General features: G+C 40.9%; 3 protein-coding genes across 9 annotated transcripts; all 3 read right to left on the reverse strand.

The window, feature by feature from the left end:
• Positions 1 to 8,825: 8,825 nt before the first annotated feature.
• On the reverse strand, positions 8,826 to 9,344 carry LOC149768276 (uncharacterized). The gene has a single exon (XM_089927991.1). It carries the CDS (start codon positions 9,342 to 9,344, stop codon positions 8,826 to 8,828), a length of 519 nt encoding a protein of 172 aa, XP_089784117.1.
• A 2,095-nt stretch (positions 9,345 to 11,439) lies between these two features.
• LOC148714663 (uncharacterized) lies at positions 11,440 to 12,033 on the reverse strand. Its single transcript, XM_088714506.2, has one exon. The coding sequence runs from the start codon at positions 12,031 to 12,033 to the stop codon at positions 11,440 to 11,442; it is 594 nt and encodes a 197-aa protein (XP_088570632.2).
• Positions 12,034 to 14,193: 2,160 nt separating this feature from the next.
• On the reverse strand, positions 14,194 to 21,697 carry LOC103717580 (plant intracellular Ras-group-related LRR protein 4-like). Of its 7 annotated transcripts, none has more exons than XM_088715813.2 (6): positions 19,970 to 21,697; positions 18,771 to 19,684; positions 18,536 to 18,693; positions 18,266 to 18,409; positions 14,896 to 14,947; positions 14,194 to 14,785 (listed from the first exon to the last, which is right to left on the reverse strand). In XM_088715813.2, exons 1-3 carry the CDS (start codon positions 20,580 to 20,582, stop codon positions 18,553 to 18,555), a joined length of 1,668 nt encoding a protein of 555 aa, XP_088571939.2. In that variant the 5' UTR covers positions 20,583 to 21,697; the 3' UTR covers positions 14,194 to 14,785; positions 14,896 to 14,947; positions 18,266 to 18,409; positions 18,536 to 18,552. The 7 variants fall into 7 exon arrangements, with proteins under 7 accessions (XP_088571939.2, XP_088571937.2, XP_088571938.2 ...); XM_088715811.2 differs by having other exon boundaries at positions 14,194 to 14,822; positions 14,896 to 15,022; XM_088715812.2 differs by having other exon boundaries at positions 14,896 to 15,030.
• Positions 21,698 to 22,166: the final 469 nt, after the last annotated feature.

The following is a 22,166-nucleotide window of genomic DNA, read 5'->3' on the forward strand; positions in this document are numbered from 1 at the left end:
AAAAAAATATAGATGATCATTTATAGAACTCAATTTCTTAATCATAGTTTTTCATCAATGTATACATGAAACACAATAAATCTTTTTAAAATCAAAATAAGATCATATATTTTAGAAATTTTTGTTTGCAATCAAGATCATCGAAAAACACATCATTTGGACCAATATTAGTACACTTTAAAGATAAGAAATGATATGTTTCGGATGCGTATCGGAGCAATACCAAAATTAATTCTGTTTTTCTTACATTAAGATTTTATATAGAAATCATATGGAGTTTAAGCTTTTATACAAAATCAGATTTTGAATTACATAGGATTTTCAATAGAGGCTTTCAAAATTATAATTTGAGATATGTATCTTCCACATTGTAGCTCATCTTAAATCATTATGATTGAAGACACATATTTCAATAACATTAGAGCACTTTCAGAATCTTTGTATTTAATGTTGAGTTTTGGTATGAATTAGAACATTATATATCAGATTTAGGCAAGTTGAAGGATAGAACAAAATCAATTTATTTTCCCTAAATAGAGATATCCTTCTCTTCTCCTTTTTACAAATTTTATTCATCTTTCAGATTTTAACGATGATTGTGAACGACAAATCTGCAATTTCTTTTTAATAATACCCAAAAAAAATTTTATGTAGTATTCCAAACATTCAATCAAATTATCCAAGCATGAAGCATTGAGAACCCATAATTTAAACCATCATGCCATATGCAAAGTATACTGTGTGCTAAGTCATGCATTAAAATATTAAGAACAAGCATATCAAGGATCAAAATCAATTCTTTTCAAATAAACTCCCCCTGTTTAAGTATTATCTTGCAATGATTTCATCCTTAAAGTGTGTTTTCAAGTGATTAATAAATTTGACTTGATTCTTCTTATATAATTTCATTAACTTTGTCTTTCATTTTTACTTTCTTATGCTCTATACTCTATTTGCTCCCTATCCGATGGAGTTGGGAAGGGGCACGAGGTACTACCACTAGCCTCCCTCTTGTGCCGTCCCTAATATGCCCTACACCGAATAGTTGGGTCAAATAGTGCCGGGTACTACCACTAGCCTCCCCATTGGCACCATCCCTATGATGAGCAATATAGAAAGGTTAAACTATTTACTTTAAACTCTCCCTCTATTTAAGTGTAATTCATTACGGATTTTATCCCTTTCACAAGTCAAATATATTATGCTTGTTTTGCTTTTCCTTAAGATGAAGTATTTGCCTTTACTTAGATTTTACTTCTCTTGAATAATATCCATTTTCTTTTCTTTATCTCTCTCTCTTTTTGTTATTCTCAAGTAATTTACATGAAAGAGCAGAATAAAGAATTAATCTTATGTATCATATATATGTATATCATGCAAACAACATTTTCATTATGCTCATGGATTCATAACTTCTCACAAGTTATTTTACATCCAAAATTTTAAGCATATACTTGTGTATTTCATGGTTATGATATAGGCTAAGAAATCATTTAGTTTGGGCAAACCATGAAACAGTTTCTAAAAGTATAAGTCAGTCAATACACATATAGACATGATATCAAAAATTAATAATTAAAGAATTTAATCATGCCATCATAAGATTTAAGTTATTGACTTTGCTCAATTAATTTGTGAGAAAGGTATCTAAAATTACCTATTCATTATATATATTCTTCAAGCCAAACTAGATTTCTTACGTGTGAACTTTTGGCTGAAGAAGATCCTCTCTCTTGTTTGCATTTGAATGTTTGTTGTATCTTATGTGGAGGTGTCCTTCAAGTTGAAATCTCTCATTTTCTTGCTCAAGGATCCTGCATTATTAACAAAATTCTTTTCTTTCTTGAAAGAAAGTTATTAGTTTCTTCAAGATACAAAACATTCATATAGCATATTTCTTAACTAGGTAACTCAACCTAAGATATGATAATAATTGAATGTTGAGTCACTTTACTCAAAAGATTGCCTAAACATAAGCAAACATATGTCACTTGAACTAAAGAGATAGTTTCATTAACCAAGACTGTTCAAGGACAAGCATGTGAAGCAATAGGAAGATTCATCAAGGTCAAATTAATTTCTTATTTTCAACATCAATTTAGCTTAGATTCTATTTGCTTAAGATAATTATCAATAAGGCATGCTAGCTAAGTTTTGATCAAATTGCCTTAACCAATTGTTTCTATCAAAATTCAGATTATGATTCATTTGTTATCAATAAATTATGATTCATTAGAGTTAGATTGAAGTCTTGCATAAGGGCACATAATGATCACACAATCTGGTCTATTAGGTGTATGATGAAATAATTATTCTATCATGCTTTTGATGCTTGTTCCAAATCACATATTGCTTTATCATATTGGTAATGAGTGTTTTCAAATAAGGTGGTTATTTTACATAGATTCTTTTTTAAATGAAATAACCACATAGACGTATATTCTACACATTCATTTGACAGAATATAAAGCTCATAAAGCAAGCAAATGATAATGGTGATCTTTACTTCTAATCATGCAAGAATTTCATCAAGATCTAATTCATCTTTTCTTGATTGAATCTTTTAGTAGTCACCAATTTTTCTTCATTAAGTGCATTTCTGAGAACTCAATTTGGTTCTAATTATTAACAAGTTTTCAGATTGTCATATGTAAAAGATTAAACATATCCATATATAATTTGATTTTAGTATCTTGATAATGAATCATTAGTCTCATAAAGAATAAACTGAATTGATATTTCTTTAACTAGAATCTTTTCATTGAATATTCTATATGCATTGCTTGATGAATGATATCCAAGGATAGAAATATCTTTATCAGATTTGGCATTATTTTCATAAGAATATATCAAGTATAACGTGTACGACTGAAAAATATGAAAGATATGCAGTAGTTCATTTTCTATTTTTCAGAAGATCAAATGGAGTTTTCATCAAAAATAGACCTAATAGAAACCATATATATGACAAGCAATGATGATAGCTTTTAAATGACTATCGTACAATATTGCCTTTTTCATTTCTTCAAGGATTCTATTAACCCTATTTTACTTATGGTGTTCTTTGGTGCAGAAATAATTGTATTCAATATTATTTTCTGTGCACAACTTAATACAAAATTGGTTTTCAACACTATGCCATGATACTTCTTTTACTTTCATAGTTTGCAAACCTTTTTCATTTGATCGCTTTCACAAGATTTAGCAAATGCAGAAAATACTTTAATTTTACTTGCCAAAAACAAATCCAATGTAAGCTTGTGAAAACTTAGTGATGGAAACAACATCTTTAGATTTAGAAATTGATTCTTGTTTGTTTCCTTAGTTAACATGCATAGTAAACTTTGACCTTGCAGAAGATATTCTAAGTAAACCAATGACAAGATCTTTTGAGATTAGGTCCATACTAGCATAAGTTAATTTTATATGCCAAAAAGAATTCTTTGATCATAGTATTTATAATGCATATATTCAAAGATATACCAAGTACACATTTTCATATCTATGATCAATGAACAATAATGCCATGGATAAAAACTCTCAGTCAAGCATATAGAGAATTCATAGAGTTATTCTTAGGAGAATTGATTTACCAAATTATCCATCTATAAGTAAAGCATAATCTAGAAAGATGGAGTGATTTGGATATATTTTCTTTTCATATCAGAAATATCACTTATATCACAAGAAAAGAATGATTAATACTTGCAAGATGTGTTTTAATCAACTAATAAAACAATTTCAGTATGAGAGGATGCAAGAATTACTAATTTCATTATTTCTTCCATTTTAATCACTTTTCTTAAGTATATTTTAAGTTTCATTCTTTAATATATGTCTAGAGCACCCAATGTCCAATTTAACATCTTTTGTTGGAGCCTTGAGTGCTAGACACACCTGCAGAAAATATTTAGATTTTCAACTTAGGAACCCAAGCTCTTTTGGGTCCGTGCAGGTTAGCTATTATTGTTCCTTTTGGAACCCATATTTTCTTAATCGCTATTTTGTCCATCGGCTTGCAGATTTTAGGGCTACAAGAAGTGTATTTCTGCATCTTCTTATTAAATTTAACAAACATGGATTTAACATGAGTGGTAGATAACCCTTCAGTTTTCTGTTTTTGCCTTTTAGGTTTATCAAATTTGTAATGTACAGATTTAGGAACAGAAGAGATTTTGCATAACCTTTGTTCCTGTTTATCAGCATTATAAGAATCTATTTTAAAATGATTAGAAACTGTTTTAACAAACATATTCTTGAAAGATTTTTGGGTGTACCAAGGTTGACATCCCAATCCAATATTATCAAATTCAGGTCTTTGATTATTTATCATTAGATTCAACTTTTCAGAGCTCAAGGTAAATCTTTCAACAACGGGTTTTAATTTGTCAACTTCTTTAGTTAATCTTTTGTTATCTTCTGAAAGCAATTCATTATTTTTCTTAAGTTTATCATGGCTTTCAGTGAGAAGTTGGTTTTTCTGATTTAGTTCTTGATTTTCTTTCCTCAAGTTCTTGTTCTTACAAACAAGTTTCTTATATTCTAAATACAAATCAGAAAAGGCATCGTGAAGTTCATCAAATGTAAAATTGCTTTCAGTTTCAGCATGTACCTCATGTGCCATGAAACATGAATTTGCAATATGATACTGCTCTTCTTCTACACATGATGTTTCAGATTTGTTAGGCATTCATATTTAACTTCAAGCATATTCCATATATCTTTAGCAGTTATGCAAGAAGATATGTAATTAAACTCATTCCTATCTAATGCACAATATAATAGGTTCATAGCCTTAGCATTCAGTTCAGCCAAATTTTTATCAAACATACTTTCAATTAATTTCGTGGGTGTGTGTAGGCCATTTGTTATGACATTCCATAGCTCATAGTTTTGTGATTGAGTAAAGATTTTCATTCTAGCTTTCCATTGAATATAGTTAGATCCATCAAACAGTGGAGGTCTGTTTGTGGACAGTCCCTCAGCAGGTAATACGTTATGTGGGGTTGTCATGATCTTTGGCTCTAGTTGGTTAAGACTACAAATAATATTTGAGCACCTGCTCTGATACCACTTGTTGCCCAGTAGATACAACCCAAGAGGGGGGGGGGGTGAATTGGGTCTTTTAAAACTTTTAACCTACTTCTGAAAGTTTTTGATTAATTATGCTAAGTTGTATGGAAGCACAGTGAAAGTCAAACTTAGCAACAGTTTGATGTTTAGAATGTGACTTGATTGAATATGCTTGCAACTAAAGGATGCGCGGATAACAGTTAAGCAAGCACTCTATCTAAGTAAGTAAGTGTGTTAGTTAGACAATGACAAGAGGCATTACAAACACAACAAACATATAGTGGTTCGGTGCACCCCAGCACCTACATCCACTCCCCAAGACCTCTTGGGAATTTCACTATAATCCTACAGATTACAGCCGGTTGTTTTACAAGCTCACAACCCAACTTGTTGTTTTACGAGCGCACAACAAACTCGGTCGGTTTTCCCAGGCTCACCGACTAGAACCACCCCGATTATTTTTCCGGGATCACAATCAAACCCTTACACCGTTGGTTTCAACCTAGGCTCACCAACAAACCTCTCACCGTTGGTTTTCCCTTTGGCTCACCAACAAACCTTAACCCCTTGATTCAATCCCTTGATTGAATCAAGTTACAGGATATTAAAAACAAAGTTTAAAACAAATCAAAGCTTCTTAAACAAGCAAATATAACAATATAAACAAAATAGTGTAAAGAGAAGCCCTCAACCGAGTTTTGAAGATGAAGGAGCTCGGCTTCTTCTTTACTTGACCCTCTTCTGATTTGGCACGAAGTAGAGGATCACCGAGGCAGCACACGGATGAAGAGGAAGCTTTGGGATTCACTTGGATGCTCTTCTTCTCTCTATTTCACTTTGGATGGCCCTTTTTGTGCTTATGGGAGATTTTCCTTGTAATCTCTTTCCTAAATATTTTCTCCCACTTCCATAACTTCTCCCCTAGCTCTCCTCTTGTTTTTATAGCTTTTGATGGCGTGGAAACAAGAATATAGCCGTTAGAGACAAAAATAGAGCCGTTGGACACAGTCTGCACTTCCTGACAATATTACCGTTGGGATCGGAGTCGACTAGCGCGATCAGGAGTCGACTCGCCTGTTGCAGGAGTCGACTCGTGTTTTACTGGAGACGACTCGGCCACTGTTCCAAATTTGAATTAATGTGCTTGCTTTGTCTTAGAGTCGACTCGACTGTCCTGGGAGTTGACTCGAATCTCAGAGCCCGAACTCCCGATCCTCTGTCTTTTGGCTCGTCCAGTCTTGGAGTCGACTCGAATTTCCTCGGAGTCGACTCGGCTCTCAGTTTCCGAAACTTGGTCTTCTGCCTTTTGATGTGAAGCTGTCTTGGAGTCGACTCGAGATGTCTGGGAGTCGACTCGAATCTCAGAGGCAGTAACTTGATCTTCTGTCTGTTGATGATCGCGGAGTCTCGGAGTCGACTCGCGTACTGCGGGAGTCGACTCGAATCTCAGAGTCCCAAAAATGCTCTCTGACTTTTTCTTTGTGTTCCACTGAGAGTCGACTCATGCTTTCTTTGGAGTCGACTTGCCACCTATCGGAGTCGACTCGCATTCCACTGGAGTCGACTCGAATCTCAGACCCGAAAACTCCTCTCTGACTTTTCTGCCTGTGACTCCTAGGAGTCGACTCATACTACCCTGGAGTCGACTCGGCAAGCATCGGAGTCGACTCGCGCTCTTCAGGAGTCGACTCGTTGACAGGTTCTGAGATGAATCTTTCTGTCCGGCTGTCTGTTGCTCCTTGGAGTCGACTCGGAACTGTAGGAGTCGACTCGAGTGCCTTTCCTTTGAATTTTTCTTAAAAACTTGCTCTTCTAAATTGAAGCCTTTGAACTTGAATCTTGGGCCAATGAGGTGTGGCTTTCTTCTAACTTTTCTTGAGAGCTTTGGAGGCCTTCTTGAATTCTTCCAACTTGCTATGTTCCTTGCAAAAATAAATAATCTTTCTTCTTGCAACATAAACATTAGTATTTATACTTCAAGGTTTTGTGATCATCAAAATCAATCTTTAAATCAATCTTTGGGTCATCAGGCCGTTTCCAAGGTCGCCCATGAAGCTGCTCCCGAGATCGCGCCTGAGGTCGTTTCCGAGGTCACCCCCGAAGTCGGCTCTGCTCCAGAGGTAGCCTAATTCTCTTTTTCTTTTTCTCATGCTTGTATTTTGCCAGTGAGGTTGGCTACCGAAAGCATTGTACGGGCCAACCTCAGTTTTTGTACTTAGCCTAAGGACTTTTTCGTCAATGAAAGCAATGTGTTTTTCAATTTTGTTGTGTTTCTAAACTTGCTTCTGCTTGCTTTCTCAACGGACCCTTATCTTCGACGGCTTGGGTTTGGACCTTGCGCATCATCGGCTCTCTCAAGTGATTCTAATGTTTTTGAAGAGTTCCGCTAAGTCATTATGCTCGGATTTTTGAAGAATTTCACTAAGTCTTTAGGCTCGGACTCAGTTGTAGTGTGAGTCGAAGCTGGGTTGATGTTTGGCCGTCAAAACTTGAGTGCTTCTTGACTTGTTGCTTTTGCCTTAGGTGTTTTTGACTATGGCTCTGATTCCGTTTATTAGATAGAACTTGAGGTCGTCACAGCAGGTCACTTTGAACCTGGTTAAAACATCCGAACTCGATAGGGCATCTGAACTTGATCGGGCGTTCCGAACTTGGTCGAGGCATCCCGATATCGCTAGATTCCCCCTAGGGACTTGAATCATCTCAGGATCCTGGAGTTCACAAGCAAATTATTATCAGAAGAAGCGTTGAATAATTAAGAGGAAACCAAGAGAAATGTCTTATTAGCAATGTTCTCAAACACCGGAGACCCCTGGGGGGTTTTACTGATAATACATTCGAAGGTTCTTGGAGTGCCAGCTTCAGAGAATGGAGGTCCCATCAAGGGACTCTAACTTGTATGCTCCGAGCCGTTGGCCTCGAGCAATTCGGTACAATCCTTCCCAGTTCGGGGCAAGCTTCCCTTGCTCGGTAGGTTGAGAAGCCTCAGCTTTCCTTAGGACGATGTCTCCTTCTTTGAAGAGCTTGACTTTCATCCTGGAATTGTAATATTGTGCTGCCTTCTGTTGATATCTTGCCATGCGAATTCGAACGGCTTCGCTTATTTCTTCGAGAAGATCTAGGTTATTTCTAAGTCGCGACGAGTTGGAAGTTGCGTCGTAGTTCTCTACTCTTGGCGATGGGAGCCCAATCTCTAGGGGATAACTGCTTATGTCCCGTAGGCCAAATTGAAGGAAGTTTCGCTAGCTGGGATTCGAAACATTGTTCTATAGGCCCAGAGGACGTTGTAGAGGTCTTCGATACATTGCCCTTTGGATCGGTCGAGCCTGGCCTTGAGTCCCTAAAGAATGATCTAATTTGTTACCTCCATTTCTCGATTCGCCTGTGGGTGAGCAACCGAGGTGAAACGGTGGTCGATGCCGAGCTCGGAGCAGAACTCCCTAAAGCGGGCATTGTCGAACTGACGACCGTTGTCGGATATAAGGACGCGGGGAGCCCAAACCTGCAAATTATCGATTTTCAGACGAAATCTCGCACTTTCAGCTCGGAGATTTGGGCCACCGGTTCAACTTCGACTCACTTGGTAAAGTAGTCGATGGAGATGATGAGGAACTTTCTCTGTCCGGTGGTTTGGGGAAATGGTCCCAAGATGTCGATCCCCATTGAGCAAAGGGCTAGGGGGCGCTGATCGAGGTCAGTGGGACCGAAGGTTGGTGCTGAATATTGGCGTTTCGTTGGCATCGATCGCACCTTTAGACGAAGTCCGCAACGTCTTTTTGGAGTGTAGGCCAGTAATATCCTTGGCGTAGAATCTTGTAGGACAGTGGCCGACCTTCTAGGTGGTTCCCATAGATTCCTTCATGAACCTCTCGCATGGCATAATCCACTTCCGAAGGGTGGAGGCACCTGAAGAGGGGAGAGGTGAAGGACCTGCTATAGAGCTTGCCTTCGTACAAGAAGTATCGAAAAATCTGATGCTTGATTCGGCAGGCCTCGAACTTATTGTCGGGAAGAATTTCATTCTGCAGATAGTTGACGAACGCATCCATCCAGCTTAGTTCAGTTTCAATGCAGAGAATCGGCTCGGGCTCCTCAATACTTGGTATTTTAAGGTACTTGAGCATTGTAGGCTTTGGAAGCTCGCTCATGCCGAATGTCGCCAACTTTGATAGCAAGTCAGCCCTGGCATTCTCCGCCCTGGGGATATGCTGGATGTCGAAGGTGCTTAACGTGGAGGTGATGTCTCGCACCCTCTGGAGGTATTTTTGCATCGTCAGCTTCATACTTCAAAGTCTCCCAAGATCTGGCTCACGACCAGTTGGCAGTCACTGAGGACCTTCAGCCTTTTGACCTTGAGCTCCTTTGCCAACTTCAGCCCGGCGACGAGCGCCTCGTATTCCGCTTCATTGTTTGAGGCCGAAAATTCGAAACGTAGTGCTTGTTCTACGATCACCCCATCTAGGCTGGTGAGAATGAGGCCTGCACCACTATCCGCCGAGGTCAAGGAGCCGTCGACATGTGGCTCTGGGGCGACCCCTTTTGGTGTGAGTTCGGCCTCTGGGTCGTCCGGCAGGGTGCATTCCACAACGAAGTCGGCGAGTACTTGTGCTTTAATTGCTGGTCTTGGGCGGTACTCGGGGTCAAATTTTCCGAGCTCGACCGCCCACCTCGCAATTCTTCCCGTCCGATCCGACCGTTGCAAGACTTATTTTATAAGTTGGTCGGTTAATACGGCCACGGTATGGGCCTGGAAGTAAGGTCGGAGTCTTCGGGCTGAAATGAGCAGTGCATAGACTGTTTTTTCCAGCTTGGAGTATCGGATCTCGGCGTCCCTCAGAACACGGCTGGTGTAGTATATTGGTCTCTGAGACTTGTCATCTTCTCGAACTAGGACTGAGCTTACCACTACCGGGAAGACGGCCAAGTATAGATAGAGAAGCTCACCCTGCTGAGGCTTTGTGAGCAATGGAGGGGAGGCAAGTTGGCGTCTGAGCTCTTCGAAAGCTTGTTGGCATTCTTTGGTCCATGCGAAGTTCTTCGGCCGCTTGAGGACCTTGAAGAATGGGAGGTACCATTCCGCTGACTTGGAAACAAACCTTTCTAGGGCCGCAACCCGCCCAGTGAGCTGTTGCACTTCTTTGACCGTCCTCGATGACGTCATCTCTTGTAGTGCTCGGATCTTTTTAGGGTTGACTTCGATTTCGTGTTGGGTTACCACGAACCCGAGGAACTTGCCCGACGTAACTCCAAAAACGCACTTCGTAGGGTTGAGCTTCATTCGATAGTTTCAGAGGGTCGAGAACGCTTCGTCGAGGTAGGCTATGTGACATTCAGCAGTTTGGCTTTTTACCAACATGTCGTCTACATAGACCTCCATGTTCCGACCTATCTGGTTTTTGAAGAGCTTGTTGACCAACCTCTGGTAGGTAGACCTGACATTTTTCAACCCGAAGGGCATTACCTTGTAGCAGTAGAGGCCCTTGTCGATAATAAATGTCGTCTTCTCCTCGTCCTCAGGTGCCATCCGAATCTGATTGTATCCCGAGAAGGCGTCATGAAGGTCAGCAGCTGGTGTCCTAAGGTGGAATCGACGAGCTGATCGATCCTAGGGAGGGAAAAACTGTCCTTTGGACAGGCTTTGTTCAGGTTAGTGTAGTCCACACACATACACCATTTTCCATTAGCTTTCCTTACAATGACTACACTGGCAAGCCAATCTGAGTAAGAGACTTCTCGGATCAAGCCGGCCTCGAGAAGTTTGTCGACCTCCTCGACCGCTGCTCACTGTCATTCGAGTGCGAAGCTCCGTTTCTTTTGCCACACAGGCTTATAGGTTGGTTTTACCTGGAGTTGGTAGACCATAACCTCGGGATCTATCCCCAGCATATCAGTGGGCGACCAGGCGAAGACATCCGTGTTGGATCGGAGGAACTCGAACAAGCGATCCCGTTTGCGAGGGCTCAGACCAGAGCCAATCTGTACAGTCTGCCCCGGATAGTCTTTTCTCAAGGGGATTTGAATGAGGAGCTCGCCCGGTTCTGCTCGTTCCCTCTTAGGCTCATCTCGTACCTCCAAGGTTTCGATCGGCAGAGCCTGGTCCGAGACTTGGGCTGACGCGTCAGTTGGTTGTTCTGCACAGTTTGATGTCTTGACTGGTTGCTTTGCTTTGAGGGTCATCGTGTAGCATTGCTTAGCTATCATCTGATCCCTTCGAACTTCGCCAACTCCTTGCTCGGTAGGGAACCGCATGAGCAGATGGTAAGTCGAGACTACGGCTCGGAGGGCATTGAGTCCTGGTCGGTCGAGGATAGCATTGTAGACTGAAGGTAGACGGACCACAAGAAAGTCCGTCCTCATAGTGTTTTCTCAAGGAGCGAGCCCGACCGTGATGGGTAAACTAATTACGCCTTCAACCGAGACTGAATCTCCGGTGAATCCGACCAATGGAGCATTCATTCTTCGAAGCTGGCCCTCCGTCATTCCCATTTTTTGAAAACCATCATAATATAAAACGTTTGCCGAGCTTCCATTATCAACTAAAATACGTTTTACATTAAATTTATTTATGACCATAGAAACGACCACAACATCGTCATGAGGAGTTTCAACTCCTTTTAGGTCCACATCCGAGAACGAGATGGCTTTAAGGGTGCGTTGACGCTTCGGAGGGACTTTCCTCTCGGTTAGTCCTTCAGCTGAGCTCCCTTCGGTCGGGCCTCTCTCTATGGTGTTGATGGTGCCAGCAATGGGCCTGTTGTCGTTTTGACCTTCAAACGGCGCAGTACTCTCCGCTGGTCTTCCTTCATCACGCAAGTTCCACACGAACCGGTTAAGCACCCCTCGGTGGATGAGTGCTTCGATCTCGTCTCGAAGTCGGAAGCACTCCTCGGTGTCGTGATCGTGGTCTCGATAGAAGTGACAGTACTTCCTGGAGCGTTGTCGAGCTTCTGAGTCCCGCATCGGTGGCGGCGGTTGGAGATAGCCTCGGCCTTCTATCTCCATGAGAATCTTGGATCGAGTAGCAGTGAGGGGAGTGTAGTTCCCGTACCTCCTTGGGGGAGTTCTCTGTCGAGGCGGTGATCTCGGCCGGGGCCGCGGTCTCGGGCAAGGAGGACTCCTCAGCTGGGGTATATTTTTCTCGCGTCGGGGTGACCGGCTCTTCGGGCGACCATGTTCCTCGTGATGTCTCTTCTGGCCCTTTGCGGGTTTTTCGGCGGTATCCCGCCGAGAAGCTATAGCCTCCTCGGTCTTTGCATACTTGCGAGCTCGGGCTAGCATCTTCGTGAAGTCGGTAGGAAAATTCTTCTCGAGAGAGAAGAGGAACCTGTAAGACCGGGCTCTCGTTTTTAGTGCAGACATGGCGATCGACTGATCGAGCTCGCGGACCTCTCAGGTTGCGACGGTGAAACGGTCAATATAATCCTTGAGGGACTCTCCCTCCTTTTGCTTGATGTCGAGGAGAGAATCCGAAGTTCGTTGCTGGCGTCAGTTGGCGGCAAAATTTGTAGCAAACTGCCGACCCAGGTACTCAAAGGACGACACGGTGCTCGGCTTTAGACCAGAGAACCAAAGTCGAGTCGTTCCTCGGAGAGTTGCAGGAAAAGCCTTGCAGAGCACGACCTCCAAGGATTCCTGCAGCGCCATGAGGGCTCGGTAACTCTCCAAGTGGTCTAGGGAGTCGGTAGTCCCATTGTAGGGCTCTATCTGAAGCATTCTAAACCTCCGTGGGAGTGATTCGTCCTCAATCTGGTGGGAGAACGGCGACTTGGTAGAGAACTTAAGGTCGCCCTCGCGCCTTGCCCTCCTGGAGAGCTTCAATCTGCCGCTCGAGTTTCTCGACCTTCTTGTTGAGTTCTCCGCTTTGGGAGATCGCCACGGTGGTTTGCTCCGGTATTGTCTGACCTGGGGTCGATTCGGCTTCGGAAGGCTGCAGCCTTTTGTCCTAATTCTTCCCTAGTGGCTCTCTTTGGGGGGACGCCCGGGTTGAACCCTGGTGATAGCGCTGTCATCCATTGTTGACCCTCGAGGAGTCATGGGGTCTCGACCTTGGGATACAGATCCATCCGGAAGGAGCGCCGATGGAACATGATCCCGCGGAGGCGGCGCGGGAGGGGCCTCCACGTGTTGCAGGCCTTGGACTGCTACTGCCAGGGCCTAGATTTGCTGCACCAGCGTGTTGAATTGCTCTGGCTGGATCTGAGGAACTTGATCCGCCGAAGGCCTTGGTGGCGGATTCTGGACAGAGTGGCCAGAACTTGGTGCGCGATGCCAAGAAGCATTAGAAGCTCCTCTGCCCCTTAATCTCATGGTCACGACTCGGACCCTTCCTCTAGCGCCAACTATTGCTAGAAATTGGACCGGGGGTGACCGCGGACCGAGGAGGAGGAGCTCCGGCTGATGGTGCGGCAGCGGACGGCTGTCTCCGACGGACCTGCAAGAAGCCAATGGCCGGGGTTTCCAGCGCCGGTCATCCGATACTTAAGTCAGAGAGGGGGTCTTTTATGGGGAGAAGTAATGGAGAGGAATAATATGAGAATGTATTGGCCGGGGCCGAAGAAGAGAGATCCCCAGCCTAGAGCTTTCCTCCTTTTTTATAGGGAGTGTAGCGGTTACTTATGATCGGACGTAATTGCGTGAATCAATGAGTTACCATAATGACCCGAGATTTCGGGCTAGCTGGCGAACCATTGAGATCAGATGCATTCAAATATTGACAGCCGTTAAGGCGGAGATTGTGGGATTTGATCCCGAATATGGAGGGCTTGATTTTCGGTGTGGTGGGGAGGTCTGCTTCTCCCTTTGACTGGATCTTCCCTGACCATGAGGTCGACTAAGCTCAACTCTGCCGAGACTGTGCCTGCAAAAGCCATGCCGGGATCGAGGTCGTTGGCTCTGCAGTTGTCGATGCCGAGGTCGGGCACTCTGAGGTCAGGCGTCCTGAAGTCGAGCACTCTGAGGTCGGAACTGCCGAGAGCATGTTTGCCGTTGTTACATCACCATTGAGTGCCGGCGGTTTGGCCACGCGCTTTGGGTGATCCATTTTTTCCCTAACAGAAAACACTAGTGAATGATAGGTACATTTGCTACATCTCCCATAGTTGCCAGTCACATGAATAAAAATTGATAAAAAGAAAGACCAATGCTTTCTGTTTCACTTCATATGAACTCATCCACTGATCATTTATCGGCGACTAGTCTGCAGAATTCTCACCATACGTGGAACAAGAACAAAGAAGAAAAAAAGTTTGAGTTCCACAAGATAATCCCAACTTTTTTCTGCTGAGAAGCTGATCTTGGATAAGAAATCATTAGGCAGAGCTGATCCAAAACTGATGGGTTAAGGCTCGAGAGTCAGTGTCAGCAGGATCTCAGGAATTCATATGACACTGGCATCACCAATACAAGTGGTTGGTGTCTACCAATGGATCGGGTGGCCACAACTTTATCTTGTATCTTCAGAAAAAGAAGGCTGGCCTCTTGCAAGAAAGTAATGAATGCATGAAGAAGTCAGTCAAGTTCTTGTAAGGATGGATTATTTTCCCCTTCATCCTTCCCTCATAAATTGTCCAACATAACGGTCATGCGGACCATGAAGAGGTCACAAGGAAGTATATACAACATATGGAGCCACGGGCATGAAGAGCTTGATATATTTCATATACAACAAATCTTTTCGATTACATTCTTCAGAGGGACCAGAAATAAGTTTCAGCTGATGACAAAACAGGAGAGGAAGATCTAAGATTTTACTGCATGGCAAATGACATAGCATGAGAAAATATGTTCAGGGAGCAAAATCATACCACCAATTTGATGGCCTACCTCCAATAATGTCGGGATGCAGCACATTAAGTCATCATGTAGTCCGTGGATGCTAAAGAACGAACATGCAAATGAATAACTCAGTGAAGATATTGGAAGGGCAAAATAACACCATATCAAGAAACACCTGCTCCCCTAACAATCACAAAGCACGTAACAGCGACCGCCAGAAACGATCTAGATTAACAATCACAATCTTAAGAATCATTCATAAAATTGCCGGGTCCCACAAAAAAAAAAAAAAAGCTATGCTTTTTTTGCAGGTAATTTAATTGGAAAAATCTCTTTTACAACAAGGTAATGCTTGTTAGGAAAGCTAAAACTGCCCGTAGCAAGACCAGTTATCTGCAGAAGTTTGAGAAGAGCTTGAATGAGTAGGAGACTAAACTAATGGAACTTCAATCCTTGCTAACAATGTTTTTTGAATAAAAATATTTGAGAAACATGAGTCGATAGCTTAAGAGTTGAATTATCCAAATAAAAAATGTGCATAAGCAGATCCTTTTATGAAAAAAGAAAAACTAAAGGCCTATTTGGCATCGCTTTTTTTCTTGTTTCCTATTTTTTAAAAAACAAAATTATAGAAACCAAGATAAAAACATGTCTTATGCTATTATTTTTACTTTCTATTTTTCAAAAGTTATCTTCACTATTTCTAAAAAAAATAAAAGTACAAAATCCTTGCTTTTTTCAATACTTTGAAAAATAAAAAACTCATGTTTTTATCACCACCATTAACATCGCCTCCCCCATTAACATTGCATCCACCATTGCCGCTACCTCCGTCACCATCGCTACCGCGCCACCACCATATTATTGCTGCTATCAGCACCATCTCCACCATATTGATGGCACCTCCACCCTTTACCACCACCATCACCATTGCTATATCACTATCATCATCGTCTCCACCACATCGCCACCACCACCACTATTATTGCCTCTGCTATATTGCTGGTACCTCCATCACCACCACCGCTACTATCGTTGCCTTCCTCAAACCACCACCACCATCATTGCTACCTCTATCATATCACTGTCAGACCCGCCCCCAACACCACTGCTTCCACCACCACCAAACATATTTATATTTTTAAAGAATTAAAAAACAGAAATAATTTTTATTTTTGTTTAAAAAAGAAAAAAATGAAAATGATACCAAATGATACCTAAAATTAGTTAATATTTTTCATGATTTGAATGCATGTAGTCATACAACAAAAAAATATACAATTTCTCAGATATTTGTCTTACCAAGATGAAAAGGTGGTTGGATGTTTAATAAAATCTATGGAGCAACTCTTACGAAAATAAGAGTCTAAAATCAGCAGAACTGAAACAGTGTTAGGAAAGGGGAAAAACAATAATATACATTTTGAAATAAAGAAGTAATATGCATGATAGATTAATATAAATTAATTATGATGACAGTTTTTTCATCTAACATATCTAGTTCACAAATACTAATACTGCAAGTAAACAGTGATACCAGCCAACAAAAGGGGAGAATCTGAAGCTAAAAATTTCAAGAACCTTCAGAAAAAAATATATATACGAGGGCTCAAAAAAGTATGACAAAGCAACAGATGTCAAAAAACAAAATTTAAATTAAATTAAGTCAAAACAGGCTGTCTCAGATCAAGGACAAATAAAAGTTGCTGGATAACATACTAATGTACCAGCCCTGACCCCAGTCGAAGTCATATATAATTGCACAGAGAGTTTCTGGGTTTAAAAAGTCTGGGCCGAGAGATTTACACTTTCTAGTAGTTTCAGTCTAACTGTTTTCGCGTCCATGTGATGACTAAATGGTCAATAGGGAATACATAATGGATTCAAATTTTGGACCTTGTCCCTAATAAGTTTGCAACTTCCCAGTAAGCCAGTATTAACCAGGCTCCAATAACATGAAACTTTGGTAGTGATTTTGAGTGAATAAACTACCATGGCGTTTGATAAGCAAGTCACCAGCCTAAGGGTGCGCTGACATAAAAACATTATATCTACACTTAATCTACTACCTCACACAAAGCACAGAAGGAAATACACTGATGGACAACAGAACATCCTTCCAAGTCAAAATTATAATAATGGAGTCCAAAAACCTGACTTTATGCCTGCATGAATCTATATTGAATTTCTTGCTGAGACCAAGAAGGGCTTCCGTGAACCTAAAGGTCAATTAGTAATCCAGAAACCTATATTAATGATTAAGCACAATCGACCAAGGAGCAACAGTACAAGACTTCAGTGTGGAAAGAGTTTAGCCAAAGGCAGAAAAAACAGAAGGTCCAACATAAGCAGTTGATTTCATCTCTAACATGCTAGCTATATGCCAATGAGTCAAGTTGAAACATCAATCAGATAAGAATAATGTAAATGGACTTACTGAAACTCTAATCTAATATATCCTATAATAACTAATCCTACTTTTCTAAAATTTTAACTAATGAATTGAGAGATTGTAAAAGTTGGGAGGATCTAAAGAGCTTTTCTTATATTGTAATGACCAAGGCTCTAAAATGACCTTTTGGAATGCTAAAGGTAATATTTTAGTCAGCAGTTGATCCCCATTCAATTGGCATGTAAGATTTCTAAATAGGATTTTATCCGCACATAAGATTCTATATTTGGACTAGTAAATTTCAATGGAAACCTTACACCCCTATTTCTTAAACACTATATCTTCTACCACCGTGTAGAAGTTCATCCTATTCTCTTGAAGTATTCAATTATGAACTATGACACTACTTTAGGTACCTATTCCCTACTGCATATGGTCAAGAGCCGTGCTCAAGCTGGCCAAAACAGTTGCTTGTGGTGATAATCTTTTCAATGTGCTCTTTTAGAGCTTTTGCATTGCTTATTGGGTGATGTTGGTACCATATGAGGCTATCGGTTAGAGAAAGGTGGCCGCCACCCACTGCTAAAGGAAATATAACATGATCAATAAATCCTATAAAGAACCCTTTCCCATAAGATGATTCAAAACTAATCCCCCAACCCTTCACTTCTCTCTGCTGACTTACAGCCCATCCAATTCAGAAGCCACATCTGCCAAATGACTGGACAGGTAATATTTTCTGTCCCTAAATAAACATGATGTCTAGCTATTAGCCTATTTATATAATAATTTATGAATTGAAAAACATGTAAACTTCACCTTCAATGTCCAAAGCACCTAATAATTATTTTTTACTGAATTGGTAAAAGAGTTCGTGTGCACTATGTTACAAAAGAAAATCAACTAAAAACAATGTAAAGAATAAGAAATATGAAATATTTTTTTCACGTTTCTTTTGCTGCAGGAGGTTAATGGTACAGCTCATACAAGTTCAAAGACACAAGAAATACAAATGAAACAACAGACCTAGTTATGACTGAAGGAGGAATTGTACACAAGTCCCAAGGCAAAGATTAGATTCACATCTTCGACGACTTCTTTTATGTTAGTCTGGAGAAGATTACTTGCATCATGATAATGTATTCTAACAACATCACAAAGATGTATTCCCTGCAATTTATATGCATCTAGGAGTAAGAGAAAACCAGAGGAAAAAGGAAAAATGATGAATAGAAGCCAAAGTTAGTAACATGGGCAAACAAAGCCAGCACAACAAAGATGCATTCACTTTCTCACCTTATAGCTTCACAAAATCAGGATATATATACCAAGCCATCATGTTTCTTTTGTGACCTGAGGGAAAAGCGAAACTTAGCCCAACCCTTCTTACTTTTTACTGGTTGCAACTTCCCATCTTTCTTTGCAACATGTTCAGCCATGTATTGTACAACAGCCTATAAAAACAATAAAATTGTCATCCACAGAATGATAAGTACTCAAACAATGTCAAATATATGCAGAAAATAATTACCTGTGCACCCATTTCAGCAATATGCCTTGGTGGCAACTCCAAAGGGTTCTCTTCTGCATGAAGCACGCGGAGTTGTGACAACATCCCAAAAGAGTCTGGAAGGACCCTAATCTGATTGTTGCTAATGTCCAACTCTTCTAGCATTTCAAGATTGCCAATGGAGCGTGGGAGAGATTGCAAATCAGCAAAATTATTTCCTATATTCAGCTTGACAAGTGTAGTTGCAAGGCATAAGCTCTCAGGCACCGATTCAAGCTCATTGAAGCTGACATCAACCTCCTTCAGTTTTGACAGGGATGCCATGGTGGTTGGAAGTCCTTTGATATTGTTGTACCGGACAGAGAGAATCTCCAGAGATTCCATCCTCCCAACAGCTTCTGGGAGGCCTTTCAGCCGATTATAATCTGCTCGAAGTTCAACAAGAGAGACACAGTGACCAATAGTATGTGGAAGTTCTTCAATATCATTTGTTTCAATGTTTAACTTCTTCAAACGTACAAGATTTCCAATTGCATCTGGGAGCAAGGAGAGCTGGTTTGAGCTCAGGTCAAGTTCCTCAAGATGTGCCAACTTCCCTATTGTAGAGGGCAATGATATTAACTGGTTCCCCCTCAGATCCAGATATAACAGGATATAAAGATCTCCAATAGAGTCAGGAAGCTCAGCTATCTGATTAGAGTGGAGGTCCAACTTTTCTAGTGAAGAAAGAGCACCAATAGTGGCTGGCAGGAGAATAATTCGATTTTCTGAAAGATCAAGAGTGACCAGACCAGAAAGCTTCCCTATCGAATCAGGTAACCAGTCAACTTGATCCATAAGCTTGTTTTGAAGGTTGAGATCCCGGTTGCCTTTCTTTGCAGCAACCTCTATCAAGCTAGCTAGTTTAATAAGATTCAGTTTCTCACCATCTTCTCCTACAGGATACATCATAAAAATTAAACAATCATTATTATTTAATGAAATTCTAGATGATTTTTTACATAAACATCAATAAATAAACTGAAAATATAACTAGGGAATGAATTTTATGTCTAGATATATCTAAACTATCACATACAGCAAGAACTCAAAATATATCACTCATATCATCTTTTTCAAAATTTATATAAAGGAAGCAAATATGAGCTCTGAACTTGGACAAATCATTGCAGGGGGATTACCAAGAAAGGACACGCATAAAATTCAAGCACCAGACTCACCAGAAGTAGCCTGAGGCCTAGTTGTAGGATTCAGCAACAATCCTCGCGATGCATGAGAGTCACCACTCCCAAATCCATCAGCATACATTGTGGGCTTTGCTTTCTTCAAGTAACTGTCATCCATACTAACGCCCTCAAAACTCCTTCCAACCCCTTTCTCTGAGTGAACAACAGATGAAACAGTAGTGTTAGTGTCGAAGCTAGTCCTGGAACTGGCTGCAGTAACTTTCGCTGAGCTTGCAGAAATCGATCGAGCCGACACATTTGAGCTGGAAGGAACGCACTTGGAGGCCCTCTGAATCAATTCATCGAACAACAAGTGGATGTTCTCCAGATCAAGCAGCTTCAAAGCCTCCCTCTTCTGCTCCTTGCCCTGAAAGTAAACCTGATTCTTCTGCATCTCCTGAAGCACAAAGAAGAGCTCCTCGGGGATCCCGAATCCCTTCTTCTGCTTCGATATGGCATCAATGCGGGCCTGCTCCTCCGTGTCCACGTTGCGGACCAAGGCCATCGCCGCCTCGACTTCGTCAATGCCCGGCCGTGGCGGAAGAGATCGATGAATCCTCATGATTTCCCCCACCACACCATCAATAGACTGCAAAGAAGGACCCATTTCTTGGAAATTTAGACGCCCAGATAGGGGGGAGCTTTTGAGGAGCTCGTGCCCGGGAAAAAGGGATCGCGAACGGACCCGCGAGGAGAATACAACATCAGAAAGGAGCTTCGCAACCAAATATCACGAGCTCCTCAGCTTTTCCAGAACTCTCTTCGGATACGAAAGAAGCTACGAAGAGGCGAAGAGATCATCTCCACCATACAAGATCGAAGAAAAAAAAAATCAAAACTTTGGGTCACAATTCAAGAAAAGAAGCCAATTTGAATGAATTAGAGGCCAAAAATCGGGTCAGTGGAAGCGAAAAAGGAGAAATATTCAGATAAAATCCATGAATTCCTCCAAATTTCATAAAATTTCACTCAAAAGGAATGATGTTAACAGGAAACCGCCCGGAAAAGTCAGCAAGACAGGGAGCGCCAAGACCCATCTTTTACCTCAAAATAACGGAAATACAGAAGAAATAAAGCAGCCAATTCATCAAGCTCCCATGACTTCTTCCATATTCTCACGTAATCTCATCCCGAAGTGGCCAATTGTACAGTTCTCTGCCATTGAGAGGGACGGCAACAGAGCAACCAACGAGAGAGAGAGAGAGAGAGGAGCTTATCTCTTCATTCTTGAAAAGAACCAAGAGGCCGAAGAAGAATACGCCTGGAAGAACGGAAAGTTTCAATTTTTATCAGCCACCGCGCACGGAATTCTCGATCCACGCGTCGAATTTTCTTCAGGACAGGGGCGGTTTCTACGGGGCTCTGCCTCAAAAATATATCAAAATTTAAAAAACAAACAAAAAAAAAAACAGTCCCAGAGCACGAGGAAGAAAGAGACCTAGATACTCTCTTGTTATAAAAAGTCACTTTTGATTCTTTAAAAGAAAATAAGCTTGAAACCTATTTTGAGGAAGATTAACCCTTAAAAAAATTAAAAAAAACGACTGATAGATGAGAAATTTGGGAAATTATTAATGGATTGTTTTGATCCCCAAATAACGCTGTGTGAGAGCAATTTAATAGACCAACATGAAAGGTGAAGCAGGCGGTTGTATGTTCGAGCAGACAAATTATACTCTACAATGCAAGCAGCACATGGCTATGTACTGTCATCATGTGCTCGTCTGAGATTGGAATACTAGAAGAACATAAAATAATTAGCAGAGTGCATGACTATATTGATGCATATGACGTAAGATATAGTTTTTCTATCCTACTAGCAACATGAATCCACCAGTATGCCCTGGTGGCTTGAATGGACTAACATTTGTCGTAAGCCTTCCAGTTCTCATTTTCTTCTTTAGATTAATTTTTAAAAATAAGTTTTATAATGTCACAAGAGACTCTTAAACAACTTCGCTATATTTTTTTTTAAGTAAGGAATAAGAAGCTACCTTGCCCATACTATATGACAATATTAGTCTTATTTTTTCAATAATACTATAGCCTCTTTTTGTGCTGAGCAAACTATTGCTTTAAAAAATATGGAAATCATATATTATATAAGTAATAATCGACTCGATATTTCCAGTTAGAGGCTAACGTAGAACCTTGTGCGCAAAATTGAGAATTACATGAGTTCTAATTGCAA

The sequence above is a fragment of the Phoenix dactylifera genome, chromosome 2 (assembly GCF_051530095.1).
Source record: "Phoenix dactylifera cultivar Ajwa chromosome 2, Ajwa_hap1_PhDact_Kaust_v1.1, whole genome shotgun sequence".
NCBI classification, from domain to species: domain Eukaryota; kingdom Viridiplantae; phylum Streptophyta; class Magnoliopsida; order Arecales; family Arecaceae; genus Phoenix; species Phoenix dactylifera.